Source organism: Cervus elaphus, chromosome 12 (genome assembly GCF_910594005.1).
Source record: "Cervus elaphus chromosome 12, mCerEla1.1, whole genome shotgun sequence".
Taxonomy (NCBI): domain Eukaryota; kingdom Metazoa; phylum Chordata; class Mammalia; order Artiodactyla; family Cervidae; genus Cervus; species Cervus elaphus.
This window is the reverse complement of record NC_057826.1, coordinates 41,600,292-41,625,504: the sequence shown is the minus strand read 5'-3', so window position 1 is coordinate 41,625,504 and position 25,213 is coordinate 41,600,292. Positions and strand designations below refer to the sequence as shown.

At 33.9% G+C, this 25,213-nt stretch overlaps 1 protein-coding gene across 3 annotated transcripts in view; it reads right to left on the bottom strand.

The window, feature by feature from the left end:
* USP8 (ubiquitin specific peptidase 8) overlaps positions 1-25,213 on the bottom strand; it is a 47,913-nt gene that overhangs the window by 8,215 nt on the left and 14,485 nt on the right. For 2 of the 3 annotated variants that reach the window (XM_043920966.1, XM_043920967.1), the window contains 10 exons: positions 24,059-24,203; positions 19,632-19,717; positions 17,936-18,098; positions 15,501-15,543; positions 13,716-13,860; positions 9,732-9,894; positions 7,441-7,585; positions 6,918-7,138; positions 3,594-4,175; positions 210-287 (listed from right to left, as the gene is read on the bottom strand). In XM_043920966.1, coding sequence (XP_043776901.1) covers positions 210-287; positions 3,594-4,175; positions 6,918-7,138; positions 7,441-7,585; positions 9,732-9,894; positions 13,716-13,860; positions 15,501-15,543; positions 17,936-18,098; positions 19,632-19,717; positions 24,059-24,203 — 1,771 coding nt within the window. The remainder of the gene's footprint in view (positions 1-209; positions 288-3,593; positions 4,176-6,917; positions 7,139-7,440; positions 7,586-9,731; positions 9,895-13,715; positions 13,861-15,500; positions 15,544-17,935; positions 18,099-19,631; positions 19,718-24,058; positions 24,204-25,213) is intronic. The other variant, XM_043920968.1, reaches the window with a different exon arrangement.

Sequence of the window (25,213 nt, the reverse complement as noted above, 5' to 3'; positions counted from 1 at the left end):
TGCCAGGATGTTCATATATTACAGCCAGCAAACCCAATTGGCTATCGAGAAGTCTAACCATGCTGTAATTAGGGAAATGAGCTACGTCCTTTATAATGAAGAAACAGAGTCATCTCTGCATTAGAGAAGATGCAGAATAAACAAGTTCATAAGTTTAAAAAAAAAAATAGCGCCTTGTAATTTCTTTCTGTGCTAATTTGGAGTTTTACCTTGGCCCAGCCTGACGGCAGTCCTGGTACAACCCTCCCCATTTCTTCACTTCTTGCTCTTGTCAAAGGCTCTCGAGACTAGTTTTAAAAAGAGAAGGAAAAAGAAAAGGATTTTTAAATTAAATTTTGCCCTAGCAAAGAACCACAAACCTTGTGTTGGCTGCCCTTAATATTTTTTAAAAGATGAAGAACTATACATGTTTTCTTAAAGTCCTAAAATTATCACAGCAAGAGGAAGGAGTGTGTGTGCACAGCCTATAAAGATGGTGGCTTTTTAAAGTTTCTCTAAAAAACCACCACAAAGACAATTTCACTTCTGTCAACTCCAAAGATAAGAAAATTTATTTCCACACAAAGACTTGGATGCAAATGTTCACAGAATTATTAATCATAATAGCCCCAAAGCAGAAGCAATCCAGTGTCCATCAAATGTGGTATATCCACACAATGAGGATTATACAATGAAGAAAAGTCAACCTCTTCAATGAATGGTGTTGAAGATGCATCATAGTTTTAAGCTATACAGGCAAGCATATAATTTTTTCCACATCTCTTTTTATTGAACAAAATAATTCAAAATAAGTAGGCATTCTAAATTTCAACATGCAAAGAGCACTGACATTTTATTAATTTAAAAAACAAACCAGGAGTTCCCTGGTGGTTCAGTGGTTAGGATTCAACATTTTCACTGCCATGGCCCCAGGTTCAATCCCTGGTCGGGAAACAGATCCTGCAAGCTGCATGAAGCAGCCAAAAACAAACAAAAACAAAAAAGCCAAGAGAGAAGATATAAAACAAACAAAAAACCCAAAAAGATTTTTAAAACATGGTGTTGGAAAAACTGGACAGCTACATGCAAAAGAATCAAACTAGACTATTCTCTCATACATACACAAAAATAAATTAAAAGTGGGTTAAAGACTTAAATGTAAAACCTGAAACCATAAAACTTCTAGAAGAAAACAATGGAGGAACACTCTGACATTCGTCTTAGTAATAATTTTTGGCATGTGTCTTCTCAGGCAAAGGTAACAAAAGCAAAGACAGAAAAATGGGACTACACAAATTAAAAAGCTTTTTGCACAGAGAAGGAAACTACCAACAAAATGAAAAGGCCACCTACTGAATGGGAGAAGATATTTGCAAACTACATATCTGATAAGAGATTAATGTCCAAATTATACAAAGAAGTCATACAACTCAGCATCACAGAAACAAAAATTTGATTTTTTAAAAATGGGCACAGGATCTGAATAGACATTTTTCTAAAGACAGATGGCCAACAGGCACATGAAAAGATGGTCAACATCACTGGTCACCAGGGAAAAGCATCAAAACCACAATGAGATAACACCTCACACCCATCAGAATGGCTATTATCAAAAAGACAACATATAACAAGTGTTGGCAAATGTGAAGAAAAAGGAACCCTAGTACAACACTGTTGATGGGAATGTAAATTGGTGCAGTCACTATGGAAAACAGTATGGAGATTGTTAAAAAAAAATTTTAAATAGAACTACCATATGATCCAGCAATTCTACTCCTGGTTATTTATCCAAAGAAACAAAAAACACTGATTAGAAAAGATATATGTACCCCTATGTTCATTACATCATTATTTACAATAGCCCCAAATATGGAAGTAACCCAGATGCCCATAAATAGATGAATGGATAAAGATGATGTACAGTATCTATACACAATGGAATATTAGCCATAAAAAAGAATGAAATTTTGTCATTTGTGACAACATGGATGGATCTAGAGGGTATTATGCTAAATGAAAAAAGTCAGCCCCAAAAGACAAATATATATTTGTCTTATATGTCAATATATTTGTCATATATTTCACTTATATGGAGAATCTAAAAAACAAATGAACAAGACAAAACAGAAACAGTTATAGATATGAGAACAAACAAGTCATTACTACCAAAGGCAAGGGGGGTGGGGGGCAGGCAGGGAGGAAAAGAAATAGATGAGGAAAATTAAGAGGTACAAACTTTCAGTTGCAAAATAAATGAGTCACAGGGATGAAATATACATTGTGGGAGTATAGTCAATAGCTGTGTATCCTTGTATGATGACACAGTATAACTAGACTTACTATGGTGATCATTTGGAAATGTAGAGAAACACCAAATAGCTATGTTGTGTAACAGGAACTAACATAGTATTGTAAGTCATTTATACTTCAAAATACAAACACATAGGAAAAAGGATCAGACTTGTGGTTATCAGAGGTGGAAGGTAGGAACAGGAAATTGGAGGAAGGCAGTCGAACGAACTTCCAGTTATAAGTACGTACCAGGGATATAAGGTACAACATGACTAATTAATGCTGCTGTATGTTACATATGATAGTTGTTAAGAAAGTAAATCCTAAGAGTTCTTACCACAATTTATTTTTTTACTCTTTTAAATTTTGTATTTCCATAAGATACAATCATTATATTGTACATCTTAAACTTATATAGTGCTGTATGTCAATTATATCTCAATAAAACTGGAAGGAAAAAAATAAAAACAAAGTAGGATTTTAAAAAGCCCAAAACACTTAGTGTTCAAAAGGAAAAGGTACATATTGCATAATAGACCAAAAAAAAAAAAAGGTCCATGAAAAGCACACATGATATTATTAGGTTAAAAAAATCTTTTCTGGTAGGGCTGAATCCCTTTGCTAGTCAACTGAAACCATCATAGCACTGTTTACTAATTGGCTATATCCCAATACAAAGACAAAGTGGAGCGCCGTAGTGTCTAGCAGTTAAGATTTGGCACTTTCATTGCCGAAGCCCAGGTTCAGTCCCTGGTTGGGGAACTGAGATCCTGCAAGTCGTGTGGGGCAGCCAAAAAGAAAAGAAAAAAAATCTCCAAAATTATGAAAATCAATGAAGAGTAACAGCCAAGGGTAGGAAAACGCAACATTAATGGGATTACTGCCAATATTTTTGATCAGATGAACGAACAAACAAATGACATAGACTTGACAAATAAAACCATTACACACAAAGATAAACTGGCCGTATTCTAAGCAGACACAAACTTCATCATATAAATATTTGGCACCTAATTCCTCCATTGTGAGATCAGAAGATTATATTTCACTCTAGTCTTTTGATGATCACACATCAAGCATAAAAATGAAGACTGTAGCTATTTATCTCCATTAGCAAAAATATATTGCATTCCATAGGCGTGAAAAGCAATTCCAGTCCCAACCAATCAGAGCAGGTAAGCAAATGTAATTGGATCAGTACAAACCTATCATCTACTAGAAAATCAGTTGAAATGTCTACCCTGTTTATGCAATGCTACTGGTGTCACTTTTTATGTACATTTCTTTACACTTAGTTGGCAATTTGTACTGTTTCTGCTTACCTTGCCTGAACTTGAATCTCCTGCCACAGAGGCATGAGGCACATCTCCTGTTGATCTCTTCTGCACTTCTGGGGTTGGACACCTTTTCCCCCTATCTTCTACAGATTTCTTGGCATCAGTAGTCTCATGTTCACTTTTACTTTGTCTTTTTATTCCTGTTATTTCTCTGCCCCTCTTTGCTGAAGTTTCTTTATCTTCTTTCCTGGCCTGTTCACTTTCTTTCCTCTCCATTTGTTCTGCTTTTAGTTGCTTCTCTGTGATTTCATTTTCTTCAGCTTCTTGTTCCTTTCTGTCTTTTTGTTCTTGTTCTTCCCTCCTCAGTCTCTCTTTTTGCTCCTCTTGCTGCCTTTCTCTAAGTTCTTTTTCTTGTTTGTTTTTTTCCATTAGAAGAGCAGTTTCTGCATGAATACGAGCTTTTTCTTCATCTGTTAACATGGCAGTTGGAGGGGGAAATACCGGTTTTGTGGAACGATCAGGAACAACTTTTTCACTCTGAGGAGACTGTTCCTCATGATCTGTACTTTCAGATTTTATTCTATAATCTTCAGGCAATTTGATTGCCGGTTTCTTAGTACGATCAATCTGTATCAACAAATACAGAGAAAAACATCCTTTTGTTGAAATCCAGGAACACAATAACCTCAGTTCTTGATATCAAGTTGTGATAAAAAGAACCATCACTCTCTGGAGACAACATCTGTCAAAACATCTATTTGTAAATGACCTAATGTCTAGATTTCTCATAAGGCACTTAGCACTTACATCCTCTTGATTCCACACTTTCAATACCCTGATATGTTCCGTGTATGAAGATTTCATTCTATAACATAAAAAAACCAGACCTGAGCACCCCTGAAGTTCCATTTCCACATACCCAACTGCTTATTCAGTGTCGTCACATGAGTATCTCACATATACCACAAACCTAATATGGCCAAAACTGAATTCATGATTTCCCCCAACAAACACATGGGTGTGCCCACTATGTGTTGCTCAAATCAAAAAACTCAAGAGTTTCAGATATTTCAAATTTGTTTCTCCATTCTGTTACCAGAGTAATCATGTTAAAACATAAATCTGATCACTGACTTAAAATCTTACTTTCAATAACCACTCATTGTACTTAGATTACATCTAAAGTCTTGCCATGCCTGTGTGGTCTCCCTTCTGCCTATCTCCCCAATCTTATCTCATACTACTTGATACACCAGCCATACTTACCCTGCACCTATCTTTAATTCCTCAAAGATGCCATGCTTCTTCCCAAGTCAGGCCTTTATACTAGCTGTTCAGCTAGATAATGCCCACAACATTAAGTTTTAGCTTAAATATCTCTCCCTTAGAAAAGACTTCCCTGATCCCTGAGGACCAGCTAAGCCTCTTGATATATGCTCTCATAATACTCTATTCTTTTCCCTCTTAGTACGTACTGGGATTCTGATCAAACAACTGTAATTGTTTAAAATCTTCTTCTCTATTAGCACATAAGCTCCAGGAGGGTAGAGACTGTGCGTGACAGTAAATAAAATGTTGCAGACAGCATGAATAAAATATTCCAGAACAACTTTCATAAGAGATAAGATACTAATTAAAATTGAGTAATTACCTCAATTTAACAACATATTAACCCTACAAAATTGTTAAAAATGACCCTAACATCATTTCTTGAGACATTCACGGAAATAAAAATGAGAATGTCTGCCAGTAACAACCTGTACAGTGTTCCTACAAAATGAACTGTATGTTTTTCCCATTAGAAAACACTACCACAAGAAGGAATCATTCCTCTGCTCTTCTCTTTTTGCCTCTTCACTCAAAAAAAAAAAACCCTTCCTTTCCCCCACCCTTTTCTAAATTTATTTGTGAATAAAGTCAGAACAAACACTATGAGGATGAGGTTAACAATAAAAGGTGAACAGGGATCAAAATAAATGTTTTCATCCACATTTTCCACTCATCTTAAAAGCATAGCTATGACCGTGTTACTTTCAAGTTTAAAATTCTTTAGCGATTTTCTTTCATCTACAGGACAAAATTCCATGAGAGATCAAAGTCTCTCTTGATGACTTCTGTCCACTTTTCCAATCTTATCTATCATCACACTCACCTCTGTCCGAGAGCTGTGCCCAAACCTGTCAGAACTACTTACCAATCCCAGAACATGCTTTGTGCCTTTAGTCATACAATTTTTCCACTTGTTTCTTTCACCCTTAAATCCTACTCCACTCCTAAAGCCCAGATAAAAATACTACCTCCTCCATGAAGACCTCCCTGATGATACCCACTTTCAGTCAGAACTTCTCTTCTTGATGTGTGTGTGCTCCAGTGACTATTAAACAGTACTTATTTATTGATACATATTATTGATTGTATTAAATAGTACATGTTTATCAAGGTACAATTCATAAATTGTACATATCTCAGAAAGTCACACAGGGATTATGGTTTAAATAACATGCTGATTAAATTGAAAGGAAGTGCAATGTCATAGCTCTTTTAAAAATTTCTTAAAATTTTCATTTTAAGAAAAAATTATTCAAATTAGTCTTAAGATTTAATCAGAAATATTAAAAGTAGGCCTTAAAGAATGAGGAAATGAACGGCTTTATTTTATATCACCAAAAAATGACTAAATTTTCTAATCAGAGCCTGCTCCACAAACCAGATGTTACCTACTTCAAATATGAAATATTATTTAAATATCTGAGAAAAAAATTTAAAATGCTAAAAAAAATCTTACTGGAAAATGCACAGGAAAGAATTAGTTTACCTTCCTTTAAGTAAAATCTAGTGACAAGAAAGATGTTATAATTTTTTATTATAACATATTTTATGTAAGCTCTTTTAAACAATTATTGTTAAAATATGCCTATTATTTATGTGTCAAAGTCTAAGGCAATCAAACTAAAGAACTATTTCAAAACCAAAATACTGACATCATATATCTATCATCTGTAAGCCAAACTATCTGGGAAAATACTATGAATTAAATTTATAATAAACACCTGCAAGTGTTGTTCAAGTTCATTGTGCTAAACTGTCTTCTATTAGTACTGCCTATACTAAATGGACCCAGTTAGGTTGAAAATCCTTTCAGTTATCTGTTCTGATATTGCTGTGGCAGTGAGACAATTACAGTGAAGCTTCTTTTAATGGCAAAAATGTACCAATATACCAAAAATAGAGGAATACAGACTTTTTCACTATTTTTCTTTCTAAAATACTGAAGGTATATATACACTAGATACATATTTCTATACTATATACTTAATATAATATTAAAAGAAAAGACATAATAAAGTTAAAAGAAAACCAAACACTTACCTGTGGAATATTCTTTAAAATAGGCACTGGCTGAATTATGGGTGAGACATCAGATTTAGAAGCAGCAATTGGTTCAACTGGAGCTGATATATTCAGTGGTCCCATTCTCTCATTTTGACTGTTTATCAATTCTGTATTTTCACTGATTTCTATAGGAGGTATCATCTGGGCAGTAGGTTTAGAAGGAACTGAGTCTTCCAGTGAAGGGTAAGTAAAGTCCACTAAAATCCCCAAAAGATAAATATATTCTTGAAAGAAGAGCAAATCCCACAAACAGTATTTCATGTCTCATGCATGTTCTATGTCATAGTTAAACATAAAGTAAGCAGTGACAACCACAACAGTCTTAATGAATTGATAAACATTAACTTTCAGACTGTGGACATCTTGTATTTTTTATGCCTAAAAGCAAACTGCTATCTAACAGGACAAATGCACACACAACCAAGAACACTAGCCTGAGAACAGAAAAAATTTTAAATTTTACCAAAGCAATTTTAAACAAAAATTTTCACATACATACATGAGACAGACACCTCTTCATTCTTGCCTCGTGGGGGTGGCGTAACTTTAGCATTTGTTGTATACTGTGGATAACAAAGGAGCCAGTTTTCATAGCCTCCTTCTAAAACCAAAGGTTCCTTGTGCAGGACAGCTTTACTTTCCCACTATAAAATAAGGAAATACTATGTTTATTAATATGGCAGCAGTCTCTTGACAGCTAAAAACACAACAAACCTGAATATTAAATTGTTTTTAAAAGATCCATTTCTTGTAAATGATTACAAAAAAAAGAGACAGCTGAATTCAAAATTCAGCATTTAATGAAACAAATGGATAGATCAGGTTTTTTTTTTTAGATCAGGTTTTTAAAATCACACAAGTAATCCATGATCTTAGAAGAAAAATAGGAACACAACTTAACATACAATAAAAACCTTCTATAATATAACCTTATCACCCAGAAATAACACTCCAACATTTTAGTTTATTCTGTTTTCTATATATACTTTTTCATTTTTAATAAAATAATGAAACTTACACTGCTTTTCTTTTATATGATCATCTGTTATCCATAAAGAGCTATATCATCATCTGTAATGACCAGATAATATTCTATTTTATACAGACACATATATACACACACACACCAAAACTGAATCAATTGTTTCAACAATTATTATTTTTCCTATTTAATTATAAAAAATGCTACTAAAGATCCTATACATATACCTAATTGACTCCATTAGGAAAAGTTCCTAGAAGTGGAGAGGGTAGGCCAAGAACATTTTAAGGCTTTCAATATATATTGCTAATCTTTGAAATGAACTTTTAAAATTATGTTTGTGTATTTCTGTACAATAATTTACTAAAACCATTAGCTTAAAAGATGCCATCAAACTGCCCTTCTAAAGACAATGCCAATTTACACATTTACCATCAGTATATGAGAATGCCCATTATAAGTCCTTATAATTTTTACCAAACTGGTGGACATAAAATGAGTTGTATTAGCACTTATATGTGAAGTTTAACATCTTTCAATACATTTATCAACCCTTTATGCCTTACCTTAATCTCATCTTTTGCCCATTCTTCTACAGATTGCTATTTTTCTTAGTGAATGTACTCTGAGTATTAAGGAAAATAAGTTTTTGTCTTATTACAAATATTTTCCCTGACTTTTTATTTGTGGTATTTTCAGTACAGTCAAATATATGAGCCTCTTTGGTTCAGGATCAAGGTAATAAAAACATTTATCAATGGTTTTTCCTGGTAGTTCATTGTTTCAATCAACATATTTATGTCTTTTACCCACTTGGAATCTAGTGTGGTCTAAGAAATAAGGCAGAGATCCTTTCTTTTACTTACTGGCTATCCAGCTGTCCTCAGACCAGTTATTTCAGTCCATCTTTTCCTCACTGATCTGTTATATCATCTTTATATGTACTAAACTTACAGGTACCTTAGGCTTACCTATATGAAACTGTCATTTTTTTTAGTGAAAACTAGGTGAATACTGGCAATTTCATATATCAGCCTACACCTGGGTATATTCTGTGATTTCCCACTTTGAAGCATGATTGTTTCAAGGCTTTTAAGACTGCTCTCCTAGAGGACAACATTCCATCAACTGACCCTCCTACCAGCACACTGAGTTTTATTTCTTACCACATGCTCACCAGCATTTAGTGCTATAATTGTTTAATAACTTAACATATTAAACCGAGTATTATTTTTATCTTTGTTAATCTGTTCACGACAGTGACATTAACTGTTTGAATTTGCATTTCTGATTACTAGTTATGTTGATATTTTTATGTTTTTGTCACTTTCATATCTTCGGTTTATGTCTGTGTCTACTACTTACATCAACATTTTATCTTAAGTAATTTTCTTATTTATTTACAAAAACTCTTCAGATTTTAGGTGTTCTAAATCAGTGTCATATCTGTTGCAAATATTTTTGCCTTCTGCCTTCAAATCCGGTACATTTTTTCACACCTAAGTTTTTATTTTATTGTCATATCTATCAGTCTTTTTTCCTTAGTGATTTCTTCCTTTATGTTTCATAACAAAAACAGCATTTTCCAGATAATTTAATTTCTGAAAGTTCTAATTATCCTACTATTAAGATCATTTTAATGTTACTGGGTGATGCAAAACTAGTCTTTTAAATCTGAATTTCTTAAAAGTCTACAACCAAAGCATGATGGATCTTCATGTCCTTAAGATAATCAACTAGTCCACATACCTTTCTAACAACCAGAGAAGGCTTGCAATTACAGTAAACTAACAAGGAAACTTGCTAACCTTGAAAAGTGCATCTTTCAGACTCCGTAGAGTTGTCCCAAGTTGTAAATCTTTTGCAGAACTAAACCAGTCAAGAAGGACCACATAATCCACACTCCCCCTCTTCTTCCATGTGTCTTTAGAATCATCTGGGAGGTTTGCTTCAATCCAACTAGCAGTGACTCTGAAATGTATTAACATTTGTATTGGGGCGAAAGTAGATAAGAGGTCCTAATATACTATTATAAGACACTGAGTTTTGTTCTACAGTCTTTATCATACCATAGCAAACGTTTTTCTTTTTTTTTTGGCCATGTCATGGGGCTTCTGGGATTTTAATTCCCCAACTAGGGACTGAACCCAAAGCCCTTAGCAATAAGAGCAGAGTCCTAACCACTGGACCGCCAGGGAACTCCCCATATCATAGCAAACTTTAAGACAGTTTCCTTTCTAAGGTCAGACTATATGTTAAGAACAGCCTAAAATGTTTAACAGCTTCACTAATGCATAATATTAAAATATATTTTAGTAATTATTAGAGACTGAAAGAAACAGACTCACTTGACCCTTAATATTAGAAAAAGGGGTGGGGGGCAAAAAATGAAAACATAGGAACTCATCTGAGTACATCTCAGTCAAATATAAATAATGGGGGAGAAGGGTAACACTTTTATATTTCAGTTGTTATACCTATACAGATAATTAATAAGTAACCAAATACCAAAATGCTTATTTAACAAACACGTACAGCATTTACTATGTGCCAGGTGCTATTCTAAATGTTTTATTCTCACTGACCTTCCCTAGATCCTCACTATACTCCTATAAAATAGGCATTATTATCCTTACAGATGGGGAAACTGAGGCGCAAAGGAGGTTACAGTTGCCACTAGCACGTGTGTACACTCTCAGCTGTTCTGCTGTGCTGCCTGCTACATCATTACCTGTGAATGATACCAAGGCTACACTAAAGCATGTTCTGCACTTCCTCCTTTGCTCACACAAAAGCTTAAATTCTTACCTAAAGAGCCCAGGGCATGGCTCCTACCTCTATTCCTATTACTTGAACATTCTTATCATTGCTTAACTTATTCCGCTCAACTCCATTCCACTCTTCGCTGCCTTGTAACTCCTGGTTTGGGCACGTATGCTCCTGCCTAAAGCACCTCTGCTCCTACTGTCCCCTCTGCCTGGAAACCCTCTTTCCTCAGGTAACTGCGTCACTCATTTCCCTTATCTCAAGGTTAGCTGAGGGATAGCTTCTCCATGAAACCTTCATGGATTAAAATGTTTAATACTCACCCCAACATACACACTTAACACAATCATCTCCATAGCACTTATCACTGGCAGATGTACATTTTAAGGTTTATTGTCTGTCTCACCTATTCTACCACCCTGTTAAAATATTAGCTCCATGAAGCAAAGATTTCTGTCCAGTGATTTAGCCTCAGCTCTTAGAACCACAGTAACAGCCCATCATGAGTGCTCAGTAAATATCTGCTGAAATGATGGAATGAATAATACAGATTTGCACCTCCAGGTAAGGAATTCCACATTATTCCTAGCAAAGCACCTAGGCATTTCAGTATTTAACTGGTGATACTGGCAAACTGGGCAAAAATTTGTATTTTAAGTAAAACTAAATGGTTTAGATAATTTAAGAGGAAAAAAACTTGTTCCTATATAACAATGTTGGTTACCATATCTTCTAGGAAATAAGGGGAAAAAAAGAAATATAAAATACTGTTTTATAGTTAAGTCTCACTTGATATACAAAGATTAGAGATTAAAAGGATGCTTGGTCAACAAAGAAGGAGGAAAACTGAAACATGATATTCTTAAGGACAATTTCTGACTCTAAGGATATATTTGCCTAAATACACTTCGTCTAAAAACTCCTTAGTGTTCTTCAGAACTTTAGTTTGGAAAGCAATAATATCAAGTCAGTACTCCTCAAACTTCAGTCCTTCACGTACCCCCTTCACAAGTTGCTGCAACTCTGCTCTCCTTTGTCTACTATGTAATGTTTTAACTATTTAATTGAAAGTGAACCTTTACTTGAATTGTTTTTAACAGGAAAGTGTATGTTCCTATATGCATGAAAAAACAGCATCATGTCCAATAAATAAAGGATAATCCTAAAAGTAAATAAAACAGATCAGTGAATTATGCTATGTTCAGATAATAGATAACCATACAGCAATGAGGATAAACAAATTACAACCGCACACAATAATATACATGACTCTCACGAACAGAAGGTCAAGTACAAGAAGCCAGACATTAAAGACTTTAGACTGTGTAATTCCATTTATATAAACTACAAAACAAACCTGTTGGTGGCTCCCTTGGGTGGACGGGGGATATGGGTAGCCACAGACAGGTAGCGTAAGGGAGGGCTCCTAGAGTGATGGCAATGTTCTGTTTTTTGGTCGCTAGCTAAATGGATGCACTCAGTTTTTGAAAACTGACTGGGCTAAATACTTAGGATAAAAGTGGTTTTGTATATATATAAAATACTAGTAATACAGGTATTCACCATCAGATAGCTGTAGATATTGTTACCTGTAGAGAACTCTGAGGCCTGCTCTCTGGCAAGAAGGGGATATTAACAAATACTAAAAAGGAAAGCTAGCAACAAACTGAAACATCTTTTAACTAATTCAGAAGGACTGAAACAGAAATTAAAAGGTAATCATTTTCTTGGTATGCAATTCATTGATCTTCAATCTTCAACCTAAACTCACCTTGAGTTTCACATTAGTCAAATTCTTGCATTTTGGGAAACAGATAATCAACAAAAGCCAGCAGCATTCTGTTAGTATAGGTAGGACCATGGAAGATTAGTCATAACTCTGTCTTTTAAAATCCTGGAAAAATTCATACCTACTTGATTAGACTATGTACTCTAACCTCATTTTTTTCCTTTTTTAAAAATTCTTATTTTACTTAAAAATTTTTTTTCTTTTTTCCCCCTTTGTCTTTTTTTCTAATCTCATTTTTAAATAGCATATTTACAAAGCACTCTATTCTTCAGGTTGAGCAATTATAAGCCTCGGCAATGTGCAAATTTTATTACCTAACTCTAAAAATGTATCTTTTTAAGATTCCTTAAGTTATACCATAGATTTTAACTAATCCAGTCTCATAAACTAAGAGCTAGAGAAGTTATATAATTTTTCTAACACTCATAATAATCAAAACAGCCATGGAACTGGAGTTTTAGCTCTGTCACTATTATGATAATAGTTTCTAATATACAATATATTCATGCAAGTAACTTTAAATTCTTTTACAGGTTAAAGGCTGTCTTATTAAAAAAGAAATAAAAAGATTAGTAGGTCCTTACTAGTGCCAGGCACTGTGCTAAATGTATGCATATGTAAAATCTGTCATTTAAACTTCTCAAAACTTCTCAGATAGGTACTATTATTATCCCAGCTTCACAGATGGAAACATGGGCTTAAGAGAGGTTAGATTACTAGCTAGAAGTAATGTAGCTAGTAAGTGACAGAAATATACAGTCTGAACACAGCCTGATTTTAGAACCTATATTTTTTTCTTAATCACTTAGCTAACCTGTTACTTCTTCAAGAAAGTATTTGTGTACTCTCTTACCACAGGTAATAGTATGGGGAACTTAAAAATATAAAAAAATTCAACTAGTTTATGATCTAGTCAGTTTTGTAGATATGATTCACAAGCTCAAAAATAAAAAACAGGAGAAATTACTCAACAAACACCTGGGGAAAGAAGACATATGAAAGCAGTTTCATTCCTCTTCTAATAAGGCTCCTAATGCCACAGACAGGAAGAAATAGCCAAACCGGAATGTCTTTTACACTACCCTACAGAAAGGGTAAGGTGTGCCACTGAGGAACAAAGAATGAAAAGGACCACAGGAAAAGAAGAGACTGCCACATTTAGCATGGATGCTAAGTTGCAACATTTACTACTGTCCACAGTTTACCATTTTATCTAAATATATATACAATGACTCACCCTGGACTGATGGCTTCTTCGGGAACACTGAGAGAATCTGAAATATGGGAATCCAGATAATCCTGCATTCTTCGAGCATCCATTATAATCAAGCTGATGTTTTTATCCATCATCATTGTGTATAGCTCCTTCGCTGTGATTGCTCCTTGGAATTGAGAGAGACAATATAAGTGACAAGAAACACCCAGTTCCATGTGCTATCATATCACTGACCACATGACAAGCATAGTTTTTCCTGGAAGTGTTGTATACTTGCTGTTGTATCACATTATTTATTACCTTTTAAACTAACTTTATACACAATTTGCTTTTGACATTTATCAAGAAACTAGTTCAAAGCTTTGTTTATAAAGACTTAAATACCAAAACTTGCTGGTGATATTACAACTACATCTGGTGTTGGCTCTGCTGTTGTATAAAATATTCATAATATGTGTCTCATGAAAATATTCTAGTTTAAAAGTCTCCTTAGGGTCTTTTGGGGGCTATCTGAAAACCTTGTAGATTTCCTAGAATAATAAGCCAAAAGTTTGTTATCTGTGTCCCCCATCTGGGGTTGGTTAACCATGGTCACCTGTTTTCACTGGAACACAGCTACACTCATTTGTTTACATATTGTCTATGGCTGCTTTCATGTAAGGACCACAGGGCTCCTCAAGCATAAAATATTTAATATTGAGCCCTTTAATATTTAGCCAACATAAATATTCCCTATGTTGCTATTTTCCTTCCAGGTTCTACCACCTGAAGTGAAAGACTGAAAAGTACTACCAGGAGGCTTAAATATGTACAGAACTATTTCACCTGTGTGAAGAATATAGTCATGCTACCTCCAAAGCTAAAATACCCAGTTGCTAATAACCATCTTACTTCCTTTTCTAACCACCAAGATCACTTTGATATTAAAACAGTCTGAAGAGTGAAAACAAACCACCAAGAAGGGTAACATCTAAGCGGGGTGAGATACAAAAGAACATGTGGATAAAAACTAATCTTAGAATGAATTGGTAACAGCTTTTAGGAAGGTCCCTTACTATACTCAGTTTTACTTTCTAAACTGTTGTATGGCAATATTTTAAATAGATAATTTTAGTGTTACAATTACTGTTGAAGTTAAATCTTTTCTGAGAGAGGAAAACTTAGGTAACTGCCTAAGTCTTATTGTTTAGGTCACACCCTTGTTACTGGCACATCAACACCACCTATGGATAACATCCAAATTACTGGTTCAGACTTTTTTTGAGGGGAATGAAAAAGGCTTTGAATAATTAAGTCTACCACTTAGACTCATAAGTACTAACAGTTACTTATATGAAGTTTACTGTGTTCTAAGAGTATCACATGTATTAACTCAATCAGTCCTTACAATAACTCTAAGAAATAGATGCAATTATTATCCCCATCGTATGGGGGGGGAGGGGACTGAAATAGAAAGGCGAAGTAATAAGCTCAAAGTGAAACTCAGAAGAGTGTATTCAAACCTGTTAAGTCTGACTTCTGAGACTCCAGGCTCTTAACCACTATGCTAAGGTACATCTTGGGGAAAAAGAAAAATGACAAGTACCGACTGTAATTTTGATGTTTTCAAACGCATATTACCAAAAATATTCCCTATGATATCTAGATATAGACTATAGTGCATCTTCAGTATTATTGTACAAGTCAGGAAAAATGATAGACGCTCACGTATAGATTAAACGAAATGCTAAGATCTCACTGTGTAAAATCCGAGATCAAAAGATCTCAATAATAACCTAAAAACTCCCTCTTTCTGAACACACTTACCTTTCTCTGTAGTCTCATTTTTTTCACTCTTTTCACCATTTATCTATTTCACAGGGAAAAAAAAGTTTCAACTTTAATAGAAACAAAAATTTTTACAGAAAGAAAAAGTTCAACTTTAATACTTCTTTGAAACTGAAAGGAAATTCTAGGAAATGCAATGTGCAGGGTATTGGCATTTTATAAAAATACAAACAGTAATGGCATTATCAGACAACTCTGACAACAGATAAAACAACTAGTAACATATCACATTCATATGTCATTTCCTCAAACTCTTCTCCAGTTAAAGGCAAAATATGATTTCAAAGCACAGATTATTAGAGAAATTTAGTCTTTAACTTAACAAGCCAGCACTTCTTATAGTGAAATAAAAATCCCATTCCCTTCAGCATCCTCCAGTATAGACTTAAAGGAAAATGAATAAATACAAAATTTTATAAATTTGTATTTCCTAACCAAGATAAAATGGGATAATTCTCTAAGGCAGTAGTTCCCAAACTTTTTGGCACCGGGGACTGGTTTTGTGGAAGACAATCTTTCCATGGACCAGGGTGTGGATGGTTTTGGGATGATTCCAGTGCGTTACATTCTTTGTGTATTTCATTTCTATTATTACTATGTCAGCTTCCACTCAGATCATCAGGCATTAGATCCCAGAGGCTGTGGACCCCTGCTCTAAAGTACTAACTTATTTTGCAGATGGGAAAACTAAGGACCCACAAGAACGTATAGATCTATTTCTGCAGCACTAAAAGTAAAAAAAAAAAAAAAAGTATATTATGTGCCTCCTAATATGATATAATATAAAGTACACAGTATCACCTATGAAGCATTCTTGTCAAAAAAAAAAAAAAACTGAACCTCAATCTAATCGAGCTCTTAGGTTGAACTTCCAGCCTACAGGAAATACAGGAGACAGAGGAACAAGTGATGTGACACAGGCGGAAGTAATCAGATAAATCCATAATGTGGTTCATTTTACAGAACTGATCTAGTATTAAAAAGCCAAATGCAAGAAATGAAAAATGAGAAGGAGACTCAAGTACAGGATGCTTTAGAGACTTAAGAAACACTGCAACCAAAAGACAATGAGCGGACCTTGTTTAGATCCTGATTCAAACCGATCAACTCTAAAAAATCATTATGAGACAAGTGGGTAAATATAAATATAGACTAGGCTTTAATTTATATCAGAGAATTATTGTTAATTTTGTGAGGCAGGAAAACAGCACAGTAGTTATTAAGAAAAATGTTCCTTTCTTTGAGATGCATACTAAAATATTTAGCAGTAACATGATATGTCGTCCAGAATTTGATTGAAGAAAGAGGGGCAGATAAAAACCATGGCAAACGTTAGTTGATTATTGAAGCTGTGTTAACAGAATTTAATTGTATTCTCTTTTCAATATAAAAAGGCTAAACAAAAGTAAAAGTAACGAAAGATAGCCTTGCTGTTGGAAAAGCAGCAAAATCAAAGTTTAAAAGTTCGTTCATATAATTCTGGGAATCTTTTTTTTTTTTTATTAGCCATTTGACCTATAAATGAATATGTCTCTACAGCAGTACTATTTATCTTATCAGTTCCTAAAATCAAAAGATTGGATTTCTTCACTTCTTTTTACACAGTGCCTAGCCCACTGTGAGAAGCAATTCAACTACTACTTCTTAATGAAATCAGTGATTACCTACATACAAATGATAGGTGAAAGCTACAAAACACTTAGGAAAAATTAAATTAGAAATCTTTACATGAATTTCAAACGTGCTTAAGGAATTACATTTTACAAAGAATAGGTTCTGAGGAGGTTAAAGGCAGGGAGTTATAGTGATAACTGGCAGGTCTCACTAACGGTTCCTGGCAAACAAATGACACAGCTGAAAAGACTACAAGTTATCTTTGAACAAGATGGAACCAGAAGGAGACAAAGAGGAAGGGGAACTGGGACAGAGAAAAGACGAAAAAAAGTAAAGGGGGAAAAATAAGAATAGAAAAAAGGTTTCATACCAAAGAAACAGTGTTCCAAATCTTTCCCTGATGTAAATTACATTTATTACAAAGGAGAGACTTAAAGATCATCTATTTTAAGACCTCCATCGGCCAAACTAAGTCCCAGAACAGTTAAGCAAGACTTGATATGGGACCCGAACTCAGATATACTGAATCACAGTTCAAATGCCCTTTCCACAACTCTAGTAAAGTTTATAGTGACTGCTAAAAACTAATGAATACACACAACATATTACTGTAGAAACATCAGAAAAAAAAAATCTGGAATCAACTAAAGCTAGAATTAATTCAATTTCTAATGAAAACACATTAAATATTATCCTTATTGCCTAAAAAGAAAAGACATAGTGGTATTTCAATTCTTCTTAAGAAAATCATCTGACAAAAAGAACCAGTCTTTCGAGCTCACAGAATAAACCTGAAATACCTTTTGGGTTTTGTCTTTGGCATCCAGTACCTTTTCCAAAGAACTTTTATCTGATGTGCCATCATCCTCTCTTTCTGCTTCCTGCTTTTTCTGTTTCTGCAGCTGCTCTTTCTCCTGTCTGTCCTTTTCTTCAAGTTTTTTCCGAACTTCAGCTTCTTCATATCTAGTTGAAAAAAGAAGTCAAGATGTCTTTTACTGGCATAATGGTGGGAAGTAAAACATATCCAGTTCCCCACCTTGAGATTATTTTATGGCTGTATTCTTTCAACTGAAATTCAACTCTGCCAGTGCTCTGTTACAAATCACAAATTTGCCCTCTGTAGATTTATTTCAAATTGCTCTAAAAGCTTGAAAAGATACTCTATGCTCTCAAGTTGAAGTTCTTTAATATTCTTTTTGCTCTTTCCCTCTCACTAATTTCAATTCTTGAAGATTCAAATATGCTGCAATTTCCTTTTCAAAGGATTTACAGTCCTAAAATCCTAAAACTAACTATAAAGCCTTATTATAAAATACCTCAAAATACAAAAGTACATACAATAAATAAGTGAAAGAACCTAAAGCCCCCAAGATAGAGGAATAAAGAACATGATTATTGCTATTGATAGTATGATTAGGGAAATTTAAGCAATCCAAGAGTAAACAATAATGGGTAATCCCAAAATTAGAAGAAACTCTAATTCTACTTAGTTTGATTAACTGGCTAAAGGAGAAAGGGAATAGTGATTCTAAATGATTTCATCCACCTTAACATATTTCAGCCCCAAGATGAGCAATTCCGGAAAGGACCAAGGGAACACATTAGCTGGAAAAGATAATGTCTCAGTAAAGGCTATGATGTATACAAGTATCCCTGCTTTTCCGAAGTTTTCTTTATGCCACTTCACTTTTACAAAAGACTTACATGAGTACCTGTTTTTACTAACTGAAACAAATCTGAAGATGATTTTCACTTATAGAAAAAAGGTGAAAAATGAAAAACAAGTATTTAGCAGTTGTTTTCAGCAAGCTGTCAGAGAAGCAGTGTACACCCGGGGCAGAGTTGGCACTGCCAAGCTCCAAACTGCAGGAGCATCTCAGCACCAAACTGTTACAGCCCTGCACTGTGTCTGAGCATCCGTGCTGTGCCTCCATGACTTGTTCTGCGCATCTGGTAACAAGGCGTCTCCTGAGGTATTACTTCTTCATCCTCTGCCATTTCAGCTTAGATATGTTTTCACACAACACTTTACTTTCAGATAGCAGGGGAAAACCTGTCTAACTATAATAGGTTGGTCCTATTAATTGATCTAAGTATTGAAAAATCCACTGAGAAAAAACAGTGAATTAAAAATAGTTCCCTTTTAATTTTGTTATTTAAAGAGTGACTAATGACTAAAAACTGAAACATATGGTGTTACAACATGTCATTGTGACATGAAGCATATGAGAAAATTATGTGTTTCTTAAGAATCCTGTCAGAAACTTAGAAAAAATTGGACTTGAGTTATAATCTAATACACCAATGCTTATCTTAACAATATATCAGTCTAAACATTTAAAATTTTCAGTAAAGAATATTAATGGTAACACATGAGTAAGACTTTTTCCCCAGGAACTGGAATTTATATGCATGGTCATATATAAATGAACAAATTCTAAACATTATTTTTATCTTCTATACATTCTTCTAAAGATTTCATAACAGTGTCCATACCTGAGTTTAAGGCTTTCAGAGAGTCTTTCAGCTTCTTCAATAGCTTTTTTGATGTTTGCAGGTCCAAGTATAGAATGAAAGTAGTCCTAAAATTATATGAAAACAACTTCATACTGTTAGTACTAGCTTCTGTACACAGCACTAATGCTAAAAACACAAAATCATGCTGTGCATATAAACAAAAGTTTAGATAAAAATATTATGACTGACTAAAATCCTTTTTAAAACTTTAAACCTACATTAGTGCATGACTTCTCCAGTTGTTTCAATATTTCTTCATATCATTAGTATGCTTAAAGGAAAATCCAGTAATTTGTAACACACCTTTAAGGAATGTAAATACTATTCTCATTGCTTATGAATAAGTGCCAAAAAGCAAACTACATATTTTAGAAGCAATATGTATTTTCCTACTGTAAATATGTTACCTAGTTTTTTTAGTCTCAGAAGCAGTAAAGCAAATTCTATACCAATCTATAGCATAGGGTTTTCCTTGTTTTAAACTGAGATGTTTCCTTCTACCTATATTTTATACCTACCTACCTCCCAACTGGAGGTAAATTACTTTAGACATAAAACAAGTTTTACACTTGAGGAAAAACCATAATGAAAAATCAAATGTCAGGAAATAAATCATCAATAATATAATCTACATATCTACGTTAAAACACACACACACACACACACACACACAGGTTTAGTACATAAATTATTAACAAGCATAATGAAGTTTAAAAAAAAATCCCTTCCCTAAGGGGACGTTCACTGGATCTTGCAATTAGAGATATTTTCAAATCATGGTTGGTTTGACATGACAGTAGTATAGTGAGACTCAGCTAACTAAGTAATGGACCTAATTTACCACAGCTTATCACTATGACTTTGCAAACAGAGCCTAGTAGCACAATTCACCACAAATGATATTGTACTCAAAAGTTATAGAAGAGCTAGTAGGATAAACTTGTTGATAACAAGTATCATATGTCTATCTAGTCTAAAAGTAGATTGTATTTTAGTTGATTTTATTCTTCTAGATTAAATAAATAAAAGGGCATTCACTATGTAATTTTAATGAAAGTATAGTTTACTCAATATTATATCAACTAAAAATTGTAGTGGAAGGGAAGTGGAATTACTTCCATTATCACAATGTTCTGACTATTGATGTATTACTTTAAGAGAAAACAAAATATAATCATTATTGTAACATTTCTCTGATAAAAACAAAATACAAAGTAAAACCAAAAAAACACTATGATTTGCTTTATTAATTTTTTGGTATGAACTCATTTAAAAGCCTGACTTAACACTGTTGAAATGCTGAAAAAATTATGTTTGGGCAAGGCTGTTACAAACTCCCAGAAGACATTCCTCTATTATCAATGAGGTTTCTTGTCAATAATTATCTCTCTCTGTGCTCTTAAAGGAACACAGCTCAAGTAAGTATAACATTTTTCCAATTTTCAATAGCATTGATAATTAGCAGAATAATAAAAAAAAAAGTCCAATACTTATACAACTAAAAGCATTTGCCTCTTAGGTTTACCTAGTCCTGAACACACAAATTCAAGCAATTCTTATGATTCCCGAACAAAATGGTTTACAATAATAATATTTAGGATTAAAAATAATAATAATGATATTTAGGATTAATTATCAAGATCACCATGGAGATTTTTAAAAAATTTAAAAGGAATAAAAATATTCTAACTGCATCTAGACTTTGCTATACTATTTTCAGTATATCTGCCTTCCCTCTTTTTCAGATAACCCTAAAAAATTGTTCATAAACTGATATTTTTCAATGAGTAAATAATAAACATGTTTTCTACTAGTGAACTTGCTAAATTAACAAGTTTTCTCTAAATCTTTGTGTAAAACCAGTGAAAAATGTAAGCTTCTGAAGAAGGCTAGTCACATTGCATTCTGTCCCTTCTGGATTTAAAGGATGAAAACCAGAAAATATGTAGTTACTAAAATTAATACTTCCCATACTTAAACTGCACCAGAGAAGCTAAGCTAAATAAAACAAAAAACAGTTCTAAGACTGAAGCAGATGTGGTACCCCAGACAGAGCAAATGGAAAAAAACAATCCGTTTACAGAAAACCAAGAACTGAACATCTGCAGCATATGAAGTAAAAGCTTGGGTTACTTGAGCCTTTGGAGGGAGCTTCCTAACTGAACAAGTCCTGCCACTTTCAACTATTAATGGATACCCTCTTCAGAAATGCAATAGATACTCTGTGGAAATGGAAAAATTTCTCACTGATTAAAATTTACTCCAACCTCTTCAAGCTTTAAAAAAAAAAAAAAGTAAATACATAACCATTCCCAATCTTGTCAAAGAAAAAAAAAGTAACCACTAAGTTAGAAAAATAAAGCAAAAGTTAAGTAAGTACATAAAAAAGTTGGCTCTACCACAAAAGACAAAAAAGCAGACACCAAAACTACCGAAGCTCTCCAAATCTTCAAATCTTTCAATAATATTTACTTTAGTACATACTTTTACATTTCTTTTTAAGCAGTATCTTTTTTATATTTCTGACAGAATTCAGATTTATGTTTTAATGCATAAAACATGTTTACAATAGTAATAAGAATAACTGCCACCATTCATTCAATCACCCACCCATATTTAGAGAATACTTACAGTATGACTGAAATAATAATACAAGACTTATCTCTGATTCTTGCCACAACCCACCAAGGAGGTTCCTCTCTACAGGAGCTGGGGGTGCTCAGCAAAGATGAAGGAACTTGCTCAGGAGCCCAAAGTGAGAGGGTGCAATCCCAACCCAGGCATGTTCTACCCAGCCTGTGATGTTTCTGTGATGCCACCAGGGTCTTCCAGCACTGGGTTCTTTTTATTATTTATCCAGCTTCTGCAAAGCTTTTAGTTGTGGTAGTCCTTCATAACTCATACATATGTATATAGCAGAGTAGCTTTTCTTTAGTTTTACGTTGAGCAGAAACAACATGACTCAAAGACCCTCTGAGTAAAATGTCCACTACATCATTGTTATTTTCAGAAATCTTCCAGTGGAGTTAGGAAAAACATCAGGGATGACAGGAAGTATTAAATACATGAATTGTATACTGGTTCTAAGCAGTATCTTTTTAACAGATATGGTAAAAAACCATCAAAGAGGGTGCAAGATAGGATCAAAGAGGGTGCAAGATAGGGTTCCATCTTTATCTGAAGGTAATTATGTCCAAGAATGGCCCAAGGGCAGGACCATTCCACCCACCTGTAGACAGGAAGGTGAACCTGCAAATGCAGGGGGCTACCTTTCCAAAGCTAGATCTAAAACCCTGTAAAGATTACTAACATAATTTTGCTGGTAAGAAGAAACACCAGCAATCATTTGTCACCATTAAAGAAAATAGTAAAATTATCCCATAACCCACAACCAAAAGAAATTATCAGTCCCACTACTGTGGACAAAAAAAAGAGGTTACTTTGAAGAGTAAGAGAACTTTTCTTTTTATGCTTCTGTAAGTCAATTTAAATGAGACAAGCTAATTCTGCCACAAGTGAATCAAAGTAAAAAATCACAATATTGAAAATAAAAAAGAAAGAAAAAAAAAATCACAATATTAATTCAAGAATGGCTTGTCTACCAGATAAGAAATCTATAAATAGGATTTTGCTACTATTCTCTAGTAGCAAGATCATTCCTAGGTAAAGGTAGAACCATGAACACACACACACACACACACACAAAAAGAACCAACACAATATTCTTCCCATTTCTTTAACCCAGTTTCTATTTTCTTCTTTTGTTTGTTTCTGGTGTGATAAAAACACAACCACCTTCTCCAGCAACACTTATCCCAGGCAAAAATCCTCTTTACCCACTAACACCTCTCCCACAATCCCTCCTGGTGCTTCAGCAAATTAAAAGAAAGGCACCTGGCTCAAAGGATTGAAAATAATAAATAAATATATAAAAATGGAAGTGGTCAACATTAATTTTGCAAGCTGAGATCTTTAATATGGCTATGATGTCAATTAAATGTAAGAGCTATCACATAAAAACAAGTGACTAAACCCTGACTCTTGAGAAAGTACAATTACAGTCATATTTTTCTTATTTAATGCATGAATAAACTGAATCCTTCCATTTGACCTGGCAATAATTACAACAGAAAACTAACTATGAGTCTGTATGTTGCTATAAACTTGTACTAATCCAAAGCAAATGAAGTATGTATATACAGTGTGAGTATGTACATACACACACACACACACACACACACATATAAGTTTGCAAACAATTAAAGTAAATCTTTAGTTAGCTTTTTCTGCTTGCAGAAGAATTTGCATTTGCTGCTAAATTTCAGGGTTAGTTAAAAATTTTAGAGATCAACAGCTCCACCGTGTAAAAATAACTTAGCAAATAAAAGCTTAGAAATAAAGGGTACCTGCTGTTGCTTGAAATCAGGCCTTTTTTTAATAAGATTATAAACAGTCACATATTTCATATACAGCACATAGGCCCTTTCCTCATCACGATCTAATCTGCTTTCTTCTGCAGTCTTGAAGATCTTCAGGGCACTCTGTACATAACTTAAAATTAGAGAAAAAAATAATTAAAACACTTGACATCTGGGAGGAAAAAGTCATGTATAAAGTCTACAGAGAATCTCAATACATTTCATAATTTAGACTGCACAACTTCAGAATTGATACAAAGTTAGATATAAGTTTGGATACAACAGGAAAATCTCCCTTATGCTACAATTAAATACTTACATTTCCTAAATTGTTTGTATGTCACCAAACTGTTCAAAATGCATCTAAGACTAGTTTTAAAAGATTTACTACAAAAGGTAATCCTGAGGCAAATAGTCCTCCAGCATCCATATAATAGTCATACTCTACAATTAAAGAACAGAGCTGTACACTACTCATACTGAAGTAGCGGAGATAAAATAGTTAGTATTTTAAAGTTAAATACTATTCAATTCTCCTTAATCTTTTCTAATTAACCATGATGTAAATTTCTCCCCACCCAAGAAACTAGAACCAGGAAAGGGGACATGAGTTTAATCTTTTAGAGTCTTCTATACAATAGCTGAATGATTCACTGGGCCTAAAAGGAAAAGAGATTTAAAGTCTAAAAACATGTCATCTTAAAACTCCACTCCAATAAAATAATTTGAGGATTCTATGGCATTCATTCTAAGGACATTTTCCTGATTTAACAGCCCTCAGAAAGCAAATTAATAAAACAAACATTTCTACAAGAGGAATTCATTCACTTACGACTAAAGTTTCACCAATCAAGTTATAGTACCAATGCTTATACACAATATGCTTTATCAATAATTTATCTCTACAAAGCAGTGCATCCTGTTTTCTATATTTTTCAAACTATGCTCTAAGACTGAGACATGGATTAATGATGAAGTTGGTCAGGTGAAGGAATTAGAACACCACAGAGAGGGACAGGGGCCGAAGCAGTCTTTAAGACCGGAGGTAGTCCTACACAAGAATCATCTCGGTCAGTGTGTATGCCCTCTCAAGGACAGCACTGAAGTCCTAGAACAGAGGTAAATCACATCAAAGCTTAGTAA